This window comes from Delphinapterus leucas, chromosome 8, assembly GCF_059928025.1.
Source record: "Delphinapterus leucas isolate spDelLeu-1000000601 "Yukka" chromosome 8, BTC_Dleu_Yukka2, whole genome shotgun sequence".
NCBI lineage: Eukaryota > Metazoa > Chordata > Mammalia > Artiodactyla > Monodontidae > Delphinapterus > Delphinapterus leucas.
The window spans coordinates 36132005-36146575 of NC_143136.1; the positions used below are offsets into that span (position 1 = coordinate 36132005).

Consider the following 14571-nt stretch of genomic DNA (forward strand, 5'->3'; position numbering starts at 1 on the left):
AGATTGATTTTCAAATTTCCTGATTATTCCCCACATTAAAATTGCATGTTTTTCTTGCGTTGGTTCCAATTATTTATACATACATATAAGAAAAGCAAAAATTGATAGCTTGTAAGGAAAACGCATTCATATCAAAACTCTTCAAATAGCAATGTTTTCAAAACATTATTATTTCATTTTGGTTAACAGAACAAGAGCTTTCTTTAGTCATAACCCGAAGATGCTAACAGAGCGGCATGATAAATGTCTCTTTAAGTGTCGTAGTAAAAGAAAATGACATGCCTTCTGAGGCAGTGGAGAGTTTATGTTGTTTCGGACCCATTTCCCAAGCAGTGATCGAAAACGGATTACAATAACAATTATACAGTCAGAAGATGCAATATCCATTTCTGCTTTAATTGAGTGAAAGAATAATAAAAACATCAGTAAGAAAAATGAGGGGGACCTGTCACACGACGTACAAATTTTTAGTCTTGAAGAAGATGCAGAATAACTCAAGTACTTTTCACTTACTTTGCTGTATTTATTAGCTAAAATCTGTTTTGGGGAGAGACCATTTGGTTCTTGCTCCTCCCTGGGAAGTTCAGAGAGGAGCCCCCGGGAGGTAGTTGCTCAGGAGACATGAGAAGTGCTCGCTGATTTGTCTTCACATACAGTTTACGATGGGAAATCAGTTTCTTATATTCCACCTGAGGTGTAACTACCTTCTCTCTTTCTCTTTCTCTCTCTCTCTCTCTCTCTGTCTCTCTCTCTCTTTCTCTTTTTCATCTATGTAAATGGAAGTAAAAAGTAATGAATGTTCCTCTTGTTACAAAGTCCTGCAAAGTAAGGGTTAGGTGTGGTCTCTGGATCTGCTGTTCTTCCTCCCCTGGCTGAAGGGGAGGGAGAAAGTTGAAGGTGAATAATGAGCACCCTTATTTTTTCTCGGTTCACGTGGGGTGTTGGGGACCCCGAGTTTCCACATGGACACATCACCTGACATTCATGTAGGTGACATAGACTGTCACCTGAGATGCACAGGATCTGGCCTCCATCTGCAATCATTGGAACCATTGAATCGATAATCCTTCACAATGCTGAGCCTCCAGCCCTCATTACCCAGAGTAGAGCTTTCAGCAACTTGGAGCGAGCTGGCTGGCAGCCGCTGAAATCAGTGGCTAGCGTTCTTTCACCCTAGGCTGTATTTCTTACTCTATTCATAGAATTGCGTGTGCCTGGAAACTTGGGTGATGACAGTGGAGTTAGCTCAGACAGTGGAGTTAACCCCTGCTCGTTGTGGGAATACTGAAACCGCAAATGGTGTTGGCCATCAAAGCAGCTGGAGCCCAAGGTTGGGCTTAGTGGACAGAGATAGAGGAGACTGTTTCTTTGGTCTGTAGCCAGGAGTTTTCTTGGGTTCAGTATTTAAAAACCTTCCTGAAAGCAAAATGAAAGGAATAATATAGGCAGTAAACCCTTCCTGGTGGAGTTCTCATGATCCCAGAATTGTCCCAAGCATAATCCCTTTCAGACTGGAATTTATGTCATACAGCTCAAAAGGCTTTTTTTTTTTTTTTTAAATTCAGTTTAGAGAGTCTAGTTAATAGTGCCTTCATTAAAATACTTTTGTCAGCAGAAGGTTTTTCAGTTTTAACATTTACATAACCTAACATCATCGACTAATGCCACGAGCTTTAAGGGTCTATTAGTGGTTCCGTTTTTTTTCTGGGCTTTATAATTTAAACCTAAACATTAATTCTGGGAGGAACTTGGCATAATGTCTTTTTGCCTTGGAGGGAATTTTTGTTGTACAATCAAAAAAAAAAACCTATATATTTTTTTCATACAGTCACCTTCTCCATGTCTCCCCTCCCCTAAGTAAATAGCAGTTAAATAGTCAGGGTTTTAAAACGGCTTATTTAAATCAAAAAAAGAAGTGATTATTTTAGGTGAATTTAACAATTTTCCATTAGTTCATATTGCAAACTAGTGCTTTTGATATTAACAAAAAAGATCTGTGAGGCTGCTAATGTAATGAAAATATGTTTCCTCTCTCTCATACTAAAGTCATGTGGCAAATTTTTTTTAATAAAATTATATTTGAGAACCCTTGAAACTTACAAATCAGTTACCTGTCTTATTTATTAGAAGCTGAGAGATGTAAAAAATTCTTTATGTCACCTGAAATTATAGCATTGACTAGGAGGAAAGAAGTTGGGATCTCAGTATTAAGTAATAAAGGGACTAAATTTCCCAGTATTAGTTATTTTGGAAAACATACTTAAACTAGGATTCTTAAAATGATCTTTTAAATATATGATATTAATACTATGTTAAAGTTGAGTTATTATAGGAACCTGGTTACAAGGTAATTGTGAAATTAAGAAACAATTGAGGAAACCCTGTGATGATCAGTTGCCATGATCTGCAAACCAGAAAGTGTTCAGAACCCTAGGAAGAATGCATGCCTGGAAATTGCTCATGGAGGAGAGTGAGGCTAAGTTAGGGTTCTCCTGAAGCTTTGCCGGCTTTCAGCTTACCAGGCTCCGTTTAGACAGATTTTTTCCTGTATGTAGGTTTGGCAGATGTGGTATTAGATGACCAAATACCCTTCATTATTGAGGAGCGGTATTATAAGAGGAGCAAATTGTTCACTGAAAGGGAAGTTATTACACATTTAAGACCCAAGTAAAGACATTTTACAAGGGTAAACCAGGTGATTCTGATTTTTTTTTTCCTTCTCAAATGGATCTCCAGGTAATATTCAGCACAACTCACTCTATTTACAGGTCCATTCATATAGTAAGCTTGAGCCTTCAGCACGTTTTTACAGGTAACTTATAACCAAACCCCACCGCCCCCCAAACTAGAGCTTACTATTGAAAGCCTGCCAGTGCCGTCACAAACGGTCATTAGTTCCCAAGAGACTTGGAGGAAAAAAGAACTGGAGGAGAATGCCATGACTTCAGTAAGAACCATTTTGCTGCATGTGTATATTTTTGCTGCCATGGCAAAACTGTCTGGGGGCTGACCTTCATATTCAGAACTGATACCACACACTCTCCCATGGAAATGTATAGAATTCCAAGTAGCACAGGGTCAGAGTATAAATGTACCTCTTTTCACACTGTTCCAAGTGGTTAGTGGAAGACAAGCTGCAAAGTAATTCCCTTAGTCCCCCAATAAAAAGATTTATAGCAAGATAATTCTCGGCCCCATAATGGGAGTGTTGTAGGTTTGCGTTTGATATTTATAAGACTGAAATACAGTCCATGTGCCCAAACTAAGCATTTATTGTAAACAAGTTAACTGCCGAGAGGTTATATTCTGTCCAACATAATTATATTGAAGATTGATGTATAGCTTGAAAGCAGGTTTGAGGGAGACAGTTCTTTTTAACCAAGGAAGGCTTCTGAGACGCAGCTCTTTTCTTCCTTTGATGTGAGTCAGTGAAGTCGTCTTTCTCACAGCCAGCCTCTCATGTATATAATAAACACAGGCTTGCTCTCTGAAAACATATCTGTTTGTCGATCCTACTTCTATTAGCAAAATAAAGAAATGAACCTATATTCACTGAAGCTGTTAGGTATAGTTTCTTTTATCATCTTTACCTGGACCTGGGCAGTGATGGTGCTAAGATAACATAGTTGCTGTCAGTACGGCAGGCAGGTGAGTTCACACACAAGCCTAAACCTACATCTCTGAGTTAACCTCCAAAAGAACCCCTTTCTCCTTTAATGCAAATTTTGAAAAAGAGCCTTTGCCTTGTCTTTCTGTTATCTTGTGTTGAGCTTGTGAGATGAGAACTATTTTTGAAATTGTGGCCTCCCGGGATGGGGAGAAACTATACTAATACGCTTCATTTTATGGCTCAGAAATTATTCTAGAGTTAAAGAACTTGTGAATCCAGGGAGTCTAGGGAGAATGAAATCTTTCTGAGGTTGAGATATTCCATATCTGGGATTACCCCCAATTTAAAATAGTACAGTGCTCTTCCAGGGTTTCTGTGCTTTAAGGAAGGTAGAAACTTACATTTTCTTTAGGATAAAGATTTATGACTTTTTTTTCCAGGAGAAAAAAAAAGGGTTTTTGTGACACTTTTCAAAGATAGTTAAAAATGGAATAACATTCCTCATTTGGTTGGGTGGTATCCTTTAGATAACATTAAGAATGAGAATAAGAGTTTCAATGGATTTACATGCAGTGGCTGAAATGGTCTCTTTGGTTTTTTAATATCAAACTTAATAGTGTCTTTTGGAAATGATATAAATTATAAAGGGGATGTCAGAAACATAACGTGAAAAAAAGCAGTATAATAGTTTTCTCTGTTCTGATTTTCTTATTTAAATAATTGCTATAAATTGTACAGGTACATATAAGCTTAAAATATCTTGTGTGGGAAGTATTCCATCAGTGGGGACCTGAGTTTCCCCAGTCTGTGTGCTGGGTTTTATTAACTTCATCTCAGTCACAATAATAATACCCTATGTATTGCCCTCCAGAGAGCCCAGTGTACCCTTAGGGAACTGCAGAATACACAGCATGATTTTGACTTTCTTGCTTTCTCCTCCTGTTCTTTTCTTTTTCTTCTCCCAGTGTTAGCCATTTCAAGGACCTGGTTGCTGTTACATCTCAGTGGAGGCATTTGTTGGGTATAAGAATGAGAGTGGCTTTTAGTGGTTGGGAAAGGATGGTAATGGCTGCCTGTCTGTTTAAGCTCGGCCTTGTGAAACCTGCATTCATTTCACAGTGACGATCTTTATACATCTATTAAACATCCATATATGTTTTGCTGTTTGAACCCTAAACATAGACAGTAGGATTTCCTCTTGTAAGGGAGAAAGTCTTTATTTTTCACTATACAAACTTTACCTTTTCAGATTTTTATTTGATAAAAATCTCTCCACTCTAGTATGATTTCCTTTGGGGCTTTGCACCAGTGTTTGATCTCAACTTTTAATAATTTTGGTGAGTTAAACTCCCCAAAGAAAACATGCTTGTGCTCTGAAATATTCCCACTAGAAATCTGGGTAGTCTTGTCTTATTGAGAGCCGAGTGCTTGATTCCTTTATTAATTCCTTGCTAGAGAACCTCAGTACAGTTAAGCTTTCCTTACCACTACACTGGAGAAATCAATCAAGGGTTTTTATTTTAATTATTAAATTAGATAAAATAACATTTAAGGCAGAGCTCAAAACCTGAGATGACGAAGCAAATGTTAGTATAAAGATAATTTTTATTAACTCCTTTTTTGACTCCTGGGGCTCTGAGTTGCAAATAGCTTTTCCAGAGAGGATAATAAGAATGAAGGGAGCGGCAAGTACATCTCTAGTTCAATACTATTTAAAAAATTATCCTCCCAGAAACCTTCGGAATAAAATTTTACTTAACGGAGAAAGGAAATCCTAATGTTGATGAATTATGGTACAGTCATTTCAGCATGCCATTGAGTCTCAAGGCTTACTAATATATGCATTTCTAACCCAGTGAGAAAAGAACCTCAAGAATTTAGTTTTGAACTTGGGGATACTTACACAGTATGCCATATGTTTGAACTCTTCTGTGATACACAGACTTGCATATTCTACTTTTTTTCCTTTTCTTAATTTTTTTTTTTGATTCTGGGATCAGTAAACATTTTGTCTCTCTGTAGTTACTACATTTAGAAGAGATGCCGCAGTCCTTCAGTGCAGGACTTGGGTAGGACTGCAGATAAGATGCCCAGGGCTCCAGGATGTGCACAGTCACAGAGCACAGTGCTGCTACCCAACAGAGTCCTACGCCAGTTGACTGTGATGCCTTCGTGGTGATAAACCAACAATTTCTGTGGACAGTGGTCGTGCAGGGTCCTGTGGTCTGGTGCGCTTCCCCCAGAGAACATGGAGTGAGCTCCTGAATCCACTTGTGCGGATCCTTTCCTAGAAAGCTTTCCTTGTCTACCAATGCTGAATGCTGTGTAGTAGGGCCAAAGTGATGTGGACAAGTTAGGTGGCCAGGGAGTCATGAGACTTTAGAACCGACACTGCCTATTAATGGTGGTTACTAATGTCTAGGTGGAATTAGCATTTTGTTAAAATAAACATTTCTTTTGGGCCTGCTGCAGGTCAGCCTGGGAGTGGAAGGGAGAGTGGGAGGGTGAAGACTTAATCTAAGTCCAGTTCATGTTGGAGAAGGAAAAGACCGGCCTCTCCTTCACTCTAACTGGACATTCTTGACAGCTGGGAATTTAGTTCCTTGGGTCAGGCTTGCTGTGGCTGTGTTCCCAGGTGTAGCTCAGGCATTTTTGTTTAGATAAGTAGCTACACTGTGCCTCCTGTGTGCCTGTGAAATCCCGTTTTGCAGATTGCCAGGCCAACTTGATCCTGCCACTGCGTTTGTATAACTGAAGAGTATTGAGAGACCTGGAGTTTATCCTTCAGCCTTCAGATCTGACTTCAGGTTGAATTGTGGCCTCTCAGTTTGGGGACAGGCCTGGAATCAGAGGTCTGGAAGACCAGAACCCATCTCCCTTCCCTACCACTTTAAACCCAATTTGAGCCTTTGAGGTGATAAGTGAGAGGACCAGAGTTTACTAGGCCATCCCTACCCCTGGCCTATTTTTCATTCTTATCTTCCAAAGTTAAGATCTGCCCCAGGGGCTGCACAGTAGTGTCTGGTTTTACTAGAGAGATTTCTGAAAATAAAATATTTCTTGGTAGTCTTACCTCTCCCCACCTCCCCACAGAGGAAGTGGCATCAAGGAGCTATATTGTTAAAGCTTTACTTGGAGGCCTAATTCTCAGGTCTAAGCAACTGGGTCATGGATGAACAGGAGATCGAATTTCTGCATATGTGGCTTCGTTTGCACTTAGAGTAATTATTAAGTGCATTTTGCCTTCCCCATAATTGTAGGATTGACTGGTCTTCCACCTGTGAACAACCCAGGACTTTCAGCTGTCCCACCTCTGTCTCTGCTCCTGCTTCCTCTTCGGGAAGAGTTAAAAACAAAACCAACAACAAAAACGAATGAATCCTTCTGAGAATCTGTAGTTCATAAGCAAAAGACAGAAAGGAACTTTGGAAAGTGGAGCAGTTTAGGGGAGCTTGGAGGTCCTCTGGGCCACCCATGGGTGGCTCCTTTGCCCCCAGATGTTTTTGTTCTTCCCCCTCAAGACTGGTGAAAGCGTGTTATGACAGTACCTCAAATTCTTTCCATTAGAAGTTAATGTGGGATACAATGTACTTCTTTTACAATGAAAATATATCTGAGGAAATTAAGGGGCTACCAAGCCATTAAAACAGTGAAGTGTAGCATCTTTTTATCTATTAATCTCTTTGGAATTTCAGCCCCTGGGGGAATGGGAGGCTGGAGTGGAATGTGGAGCCTGGGGCCACCAGAGCTCAGGAGGTTAGTCCCTGGGAGTGAAGAGCAGAGGCAGAAAAGAAGAGAGTAGGGAAGACACACTTGATCCATTTTGAGATTTTGCCTGGGACCCCAAGAAGGAGGTGAGGAACACCCTATCCTTTCTTTCTATTTCTGGTAGCAATTCTTAGCGCTCAAACTTGCCTTTATTGTTTTAGGGTGGGAGGAAGCATCTACAGGTTAATATTGGCGAGTTCTTTCTATTCTTGTCTGTGACGCAGGGTGTGTGTGTGAATGTGAGTGTGTGCTTGTGCGTGTGTGAGAGAAACAGAGACAGAGAGGGAGAGGATATGAGGTTAAAGAGCAAGGAAGTGGTTGTTTTGTTTTTCTAGTAAATTTGCAATAAGAAAAGATAGTTGCCACCCCTCACTCCCTTCTCTGCCAGTCCTTTGGAAAACCCTGTATTATTCACTTGGTCTCCAGGGTAGAATTTGTTTCAGTGTTTCTGGGGTTCTATGATTTATCGATTGTGGTGGCGTGATGTTTTACCCCAGGTTCAGTTTTATACAAAGAACAGATATTTATGAGAGACTCTGCCCTAAAGCCTTTGTAATCTTCAGTTAGCCCAGGGACCTTCTCAGGTAATAGAACCATATCTACTGCCAGCCCCAGGGAAGGGAGTGGGCCCTGTGGCCGCCTTTCTTTTGGAAACAGATGGTTTTAGGAGCCCTTTGAAAGAGGGGAGGAGAAAGGCTGGCCTCCTGTCATCTCAGACTGATTCCTGTCATTCAGGGGGCAGGTCCAGGAATGAAGGTGGACCCAGGAGGCAAAGGGGCTGGGGAGGAGACCAGAGCCCGTGGGCACCACACTAGAGAAGGACCCAATATTTGAGCCTTTCTTTGTCTGTGAGTGACTGAAGGGCAGGATCTGTGTTTGGTTCCTCCTCTGCGCCCAGCACAGTGCCTGACAGGTGATAGGCCATTGAAAGGTAAATTCACTTACAAGTGACGCAGGTCACCCACTGGACACAGCAAGTGTGGTGAAGGGTCCTTTACTAAAAGCCCACACCTTTAGATTTCTGTGGACATGGGCTTTGGAGTGTTGTTTTCGACCCTCAAGAAAGCTGTGTGCTTGGGATTTAAAGTTGGTTAATCGGAGCTGCTCTACCCTTTCCTCTCTTGGTTTCTTTGGACATCTTACTTATTTTCCTATAGTTTCAGCTTCCTCATTTATCAGATGAGGGTAATAATAACCCTCCCACAGGGTAAACGTGGGGAGGAAACAAAGGTAAGTATGTATGTCAGAGTACACGATGACTTAGGAGGCGCTGTGCAAATGAGCGTGTTGTTTTGTGTCCAGCTTTCTCAGAAGGCGGTAGAACCCTGTCATCTAGACCCCCCCTGCCTCTGGACCTTCTTTCATCTTTCTCTGTTAGGTTAGATCTAGCCCATTAAAGAGTACTTGTTCCTCGGGTCACATTCATGCCAGTGTCTTGTCATTTCCTGAACACTGTAACTGTTCTCTAAAATGAAGGGAAGGGGAAAAAAAGCCTTTCTTTAATAAAGAAGTTGGCTTAATATAATTAGGAATAAAACAATAGCCTACAATTTGCTCAGTGATGCGGAGAAGATATCACGTTAGATATTGGAGTTTAACCAAGAATACATCTGTACTCAAGTCTCCTAAGATCTGGAGCACAGAGGAAAGATAAAGTGAGGGGCATCAAGACAATCGCACAATTGTCCTGCTTATCAGTTTGTGGTGTATTTATGCTGGGTCAGAAAAACCACTGTATATGTTGGTATTTGGCAGATTGCTTAGAGCAGCTTTGTCTGATCGAAATGTAATAAGAGCTGCGTGTATAATTTTAAATTTTCTTGTAGCTTCTTTTAAAGAAATGGTAAAGAAACAGGTGAAATTAATTTTAATAATACATTTTGTTTAACTCAATGTATCTAAAATATTATCTCTACATGCAGTTCATAAAAATTTTTTTGTGTTAAATATAATTATTTTTTATTTTTTGGTATTAAGTTGTTGAAATTGAGTGTGTATGTCACACGCCACATCTCAACGCAGGACTAGTCAACATTCAAGTGCTCCGTCACCACTTGTGGCTCCTGTATTGGACAGGCAATTTTAGAATATATTTTAGAATGTAAAGTATGGTGCTTTTAACACTTTCACCCTTTTGCTCTGGGGCCTGTTGAACATTTTTGGCCTTAATTATTTGCATCTTCAGTAATTAGGCCATTCAGTGATTATTAGTATAATTTTTATTCTGAAGAAATGCTTTTTAGGAAGTATCATGAGCATTGATTATGGACCCTGAAAAAAATGATTGGTCTCTTTTTTTCCTCTGTAAAGTGGTATTAATACTGTTTTTGTAGAAAGAAAACCAAATAGGGAACTTCCCTGTGGCGCAGTGGTTAAGAATCCGCCTGCCAATGCAGGGGACACGGGTTCGAGCCCTGGTCCGGGAAGATCCCACATGCCACGGAGCAACTAAGCCCGTGCGCCACAACTACTGAGCCTGCGCTCTAGAGCCCGCGAGCCACAACTACTGAGCCCGCGTGCCACAACTACTGAAGCCTGCGTGCCTAGAGCCCGTGCTCCGCAACAAGAGAAGCCACCGCAATGAGAAGCCTGTGCACCGCAACCAATAGTAGCCCCCACTTGTTGCAACTAGAGAAATCCCGCGCACAGCAACGAAGACCCACAACGGCCAAAAATAAATAAATAAATAAATAAATAAATTTATAAAAAAGAAAACCAGATAGGTTTCATTATTTGAGGGCTACATGTCAGACAGTTTAACTACCTTCCACTGTTTAATTGTCACAACCAGTCTAGGATGTAGATGCTATTGTTCGCATTTCAGCTGGGAGGAGTTTGAGCCTCAGAGAGATCAGGTAAATTTCCCAGGATCACTCCTACAGGTTAGTATGGTAGTGCCAGGACTCCACCTAAGAGTGCCTGCCCCCGGGTGCAGAGCCGTCCTCTCCCCGCACGCCTCTGTTCCCTCTGTTCCCAGGGCTGTGCTGGTGAAGACCAGATTAACACTTCATCATTATGCGCGCTTCTTCAGAGATCATGTCATAATGAAAGTGACAATTGAGCATCATAACTAATGACAGTTGGGAAAATGCATTTTTCCAGTAGAGAAAGTCCCGTTGCTTATTTTTCCTGTGTGATAACAGAATTAACCATTTATCCCAATTGTCAGGACAGCTCTTACTTTTTAGCAAATGGCTAGGGCTGTGTGCCTGTCCTCTAGATTAAACCATTTGCTTACCTCCTGCAATTGTAAAAGGCTTAGCGAGGCTTATAATCAAAAGGTTCAAAGTCCTCTCCTTGATCATCTGAAGATGGGTCTGTGCTACAATAAAAGAAAAATAATGCCATAAGCTGTAGGTATAGGGCTAGAACAAGAGTGTCTTTCTTTTTCTTCTTGATCATTTCTGAATTTTTATAGATGCAGTTTAGTTTTATTGCTGTTATTCTTTTGTTGGAACTTATCTATTAATTCTTCCCATTCTTTAGTTTTTGAAATGCTTTCCACATACTCTCCTTATCCTTTCATCTATTGTCACTTTTTTCTTTTTCTTTTTTTCCCCTTTTTTTTCCTGGAGCGAATGGGGGGACAAAATGGATAAATATATTTTTTTGATATATATTTCTACTCATCCTCTTACAGTTTTCTTTCCTAGGGATTTGCTGTTTTTAAAGGCATTTAAAACCTATGCCTTAATTTTCTTCTTCCTTACATTTGACTTCAATTGTACTGTTTTACCCGTTTTCATTTCTCTTGTCATTGTCACTAGTAACTGCATCTATTGTTCCTGCCTTCTTCTTCTTTTGTAAAAATTGCGTTTCATTGTAAAGATTTCGTTGTTTAGGTTGCTCCAATTCTACTAAAAAGGTACATTGTTTAGTCATTAAATATAACCTGTTTATGATCGTTTTTGGTATCACATGTATATGTGCTTTCAGAACAGATTCTGTTATCATACACTTCTGATTAATACTGTTTTGTTTTATAAATGACTTCAAAGTCCTTTTTTTTCCTTCTTTTTTTGAAAGTAGGCGATTGCCTGTGAGGGACTGGCGCTTGCGTTTTGGCTGTGAGGAGTTACTGCTGTCACGTACTAACAATTGCTTCCTTTACTCACTGAACTAAAATATTTAGGAAATATTTTGGTCATTGCCATTTTCAAAACATAAATCTCTACATGGTATATAGATCCTTGTGCTTTAGTATTGTATTTCATCTCTAACTCATGAACTGTTAATATTACTAAAAAAAATTAATGGGGTCTTAAATTTTTTCACTTGACCATAGACTTGAGGAAGATTTATGGTTCCTAAGTAATGAATACATGATAGCTTGTGGAGCAACTGGATTCATTTAAAGGTCTTATCTGTGATTCCCAGATGAGTGACACTTAGATGTTGACATTAGGAACTGCACATGGATTTTCAGCATTGAAACTTATGTACACACAGGTATTAGTGGTGAAGTAGCTTATGGCACCACTGACTGCACGGCCTTATGTGTGCTTACGTTTAAATCATTAAAAAGAGAAATCAACCTACTTCCTTGGACAAAGATCATATACCAGTATGTAAGAGTTAAAAGGTCTAAATGGGGGCTATTCCCTGCTGGTAAGGACTCTTACGAATGGGTCCTATAAAATGCCATTATGCTTGCTTAGGAAGATTTTACAACACTTTTCAACTGCACTGAGGGCAGGAGCAAGGTAAGGCTTGTTTTCATTTGTATCACTGGAGCCACAAGGGATACCTGGCACACAGTAGGTGTTCAGGGAGTAAGAGTTGGATAAGTGAATGACCACAGAGACAATTTGGAGGAAATCTATTTTATATTATTCACTACGTGTCTTACATGCAATGGGGAATAAAGCAGACATATAAGTAAATAAGCATTTGATATGCCAGTGCTGGTCACAATTTAAAAAAATATTTTGTAAGGCACCACGTGGCTAGGCTCAATTCTCCTCTTTATGTAAAACAATCAGTCTGCTCCATCCCTATTTCCTATGTTCCGTGAGTCTATACCATAGATAGTATATGAGCAATGGACGATAATGCTGCTTTGTTGTTCCTTGGCGTGAACACTAAGTTAATAGTTGTCCCAGGTCTGGTATTGTGTGGCTTGCTAGTCTGTCGTTCAGGCTTAGTAATAATTACCGTGATCTTTAATGATAACAATTCTTAATGAGTATTATTAATAATGATTATATTTAATAATTACATCCAACACTTACTACCTTTAATAATACTAATTAGCACATGGGAACCAGTTGCACCACTGTATTATCTTTAGCAGAAAAATCTAAATCTGTGACCTGGTAGTTTGCAGAGTATCTGTTCCCACCCTCTGCTTTCCAGATCAGAGTGAGTCAGGAGGCTTCTAGGGTCTGGACAACAGGGAGGGGCTTCTAGAGAAACTCCTCTGCATTCTGTGTGTGAGAGGCCATACTTGCATGTGTCATTTTACACAGAGGTCTTATTTTTATTGTGAAGTGCCATCATCATGAACAGCCCGTCTTCCACCTCCCCCATCTCTCTGCCTGCCCACTCATCCTTCATAACCTTTGATTTTTCTTGCACGAAGAGAAGACCTGGAGCAGATCCTTACTCCGTAACATACTAATTTGTGTGAATTATGTAGGGCAGAGTCCATGTTTATTACTCGTATGTTGGTAAAACTTTGATCTTCTTTTGCCATGGCTACGTTTAGATTTAAATACCTGTATGACTTTTTAAAAAAAATAAAAAACATTTTATAAAACACCTTTGGCGAATTAAACATTTTTTAGCTTTTCACATATTGATACAAAGGAGAGAAATATTTCAGTGACAACAGATTTCAACAGATTTTCAACTACACTAATTTGCTTTATTCTTTAGGGTAGTTTACTTCTTTTCTTTGAAAACCAAGCAGAGGTATTCCTTTCCAGTGATAACTGGTGTTATTATATAAAGTAATAATATTTTAAAAAGACAAAGTTTCATATTTGTATGTATATTTTGACATAAATGTCAGTTAAGACTTACCTGAGCAGGGTATTTTCAGGTTAGTTGATGGCCTGTTTACCAGGATTTAGAAAAATAAAAGATACAAGAGGGGCTTCTTTTAAATTCCTATTGATTTTCTTGTACATATTCACATAATAGCTTAGGACCATTACTAGGTATCTTACAACATTTCTAGACAAAAGCAGATCTTATCTGAAAATACTAGTCCTGATTAATAGTTAATGATAGGACCATAGATACGAGGATGCTAGGGTCTGGAAGGTCACTTTTATCTCACCTATGCTCCGGCTGTGAACTTGAGGTCTCTCAGTCAGGACACCTCTGATTGGTGTGCTCCACTTTTTAATGACTAGAATCTGAGGGCTTCTGCCACTGCTCGGGGCAATTCTGCTGCAGTCTGATAGTAATACTGGAGGGGAAAAAACCCCCACAGTTTTCCCATTAGGCGCATCTGACTAAGAGGCTTGTTTAATCCAAACCACTGTCCACAGATGATAACTGTCTCTTCCCTTCTCATGATGACTGGGGTTTGCTTTGTAATGTTTGTGTTTTGTTCTTGGGTTTTGTCCCTGCAGGTTTGATGATTCCGGTCTTTTGTGTGGTAGAGCAGTTGGACGGCTCTCTTGAATATGACAACAGGGAAGAACACGCAGAGTTTGTCCTGGTTCGCAAGGACGTGCTTTTCAGCCAGCTGGTGGAGACCGCACTCCTGGCCCTGGGCTACTCCCACAGCTCCGCGGCGCAGGCACAAGGTATTCTCGCGTCTCCCCTCTCCTCCCCGTGCCTCGGGTGTGTCATGATTTGAGGAAGAGTGTGTTCCCCGAAATAATTCTCCAAACAGGGATCGGAGGAGAGTGGTTACATCTAACATCTTTCCCAAACAGTGAACAGCAGGATGTTTCATGGAGAGTCTGGTTTTCTGGTTGCATTGGGAAACATTTGACCAGTACCTCTAGAGCCACCAAAATCCCATTTCAAGCCATCACTTGCATTTCAGAGTGATCATCATGGGTTTTTTTGCATTAATAACTCTCTTATTTTCTCTAAGTCCCCAAATCGGTATTCTCAGAGTGCTGAGACATTTGACTCCTAACTTATCCAAACTTTAATATGTGAATTATAAGCTTTCAGTTTTCTAAATTTATTTATTGCTTTGGGCCTGCTGCTTTTACACATTATGATCAGCT

General features: G+C 40.0%; 1 protein-coding gene across 1 annotated transcript in view; it reads left to right on the forward strand.

Annotated features, from left to right (window-relative positions):
• Nucleotides 1-14571, forward strand: part of SATB2 (SATB homeobox 2) — a 189835-nt gene that overhangs the window by 7843 nt on the left and 167421 nt on the right. Inside the window, exon 2 of the mRNA XM_022567336.3 lies at nucleotides 13960-14136. Within this exon, the coding sequence (XP_022423044.1) occupies nucleotides 13960-14136 (177 nt within the window). The remainder of the gene's footprint in view (nucleotides 1-13959; nucleotides 14137-14571) is intronic.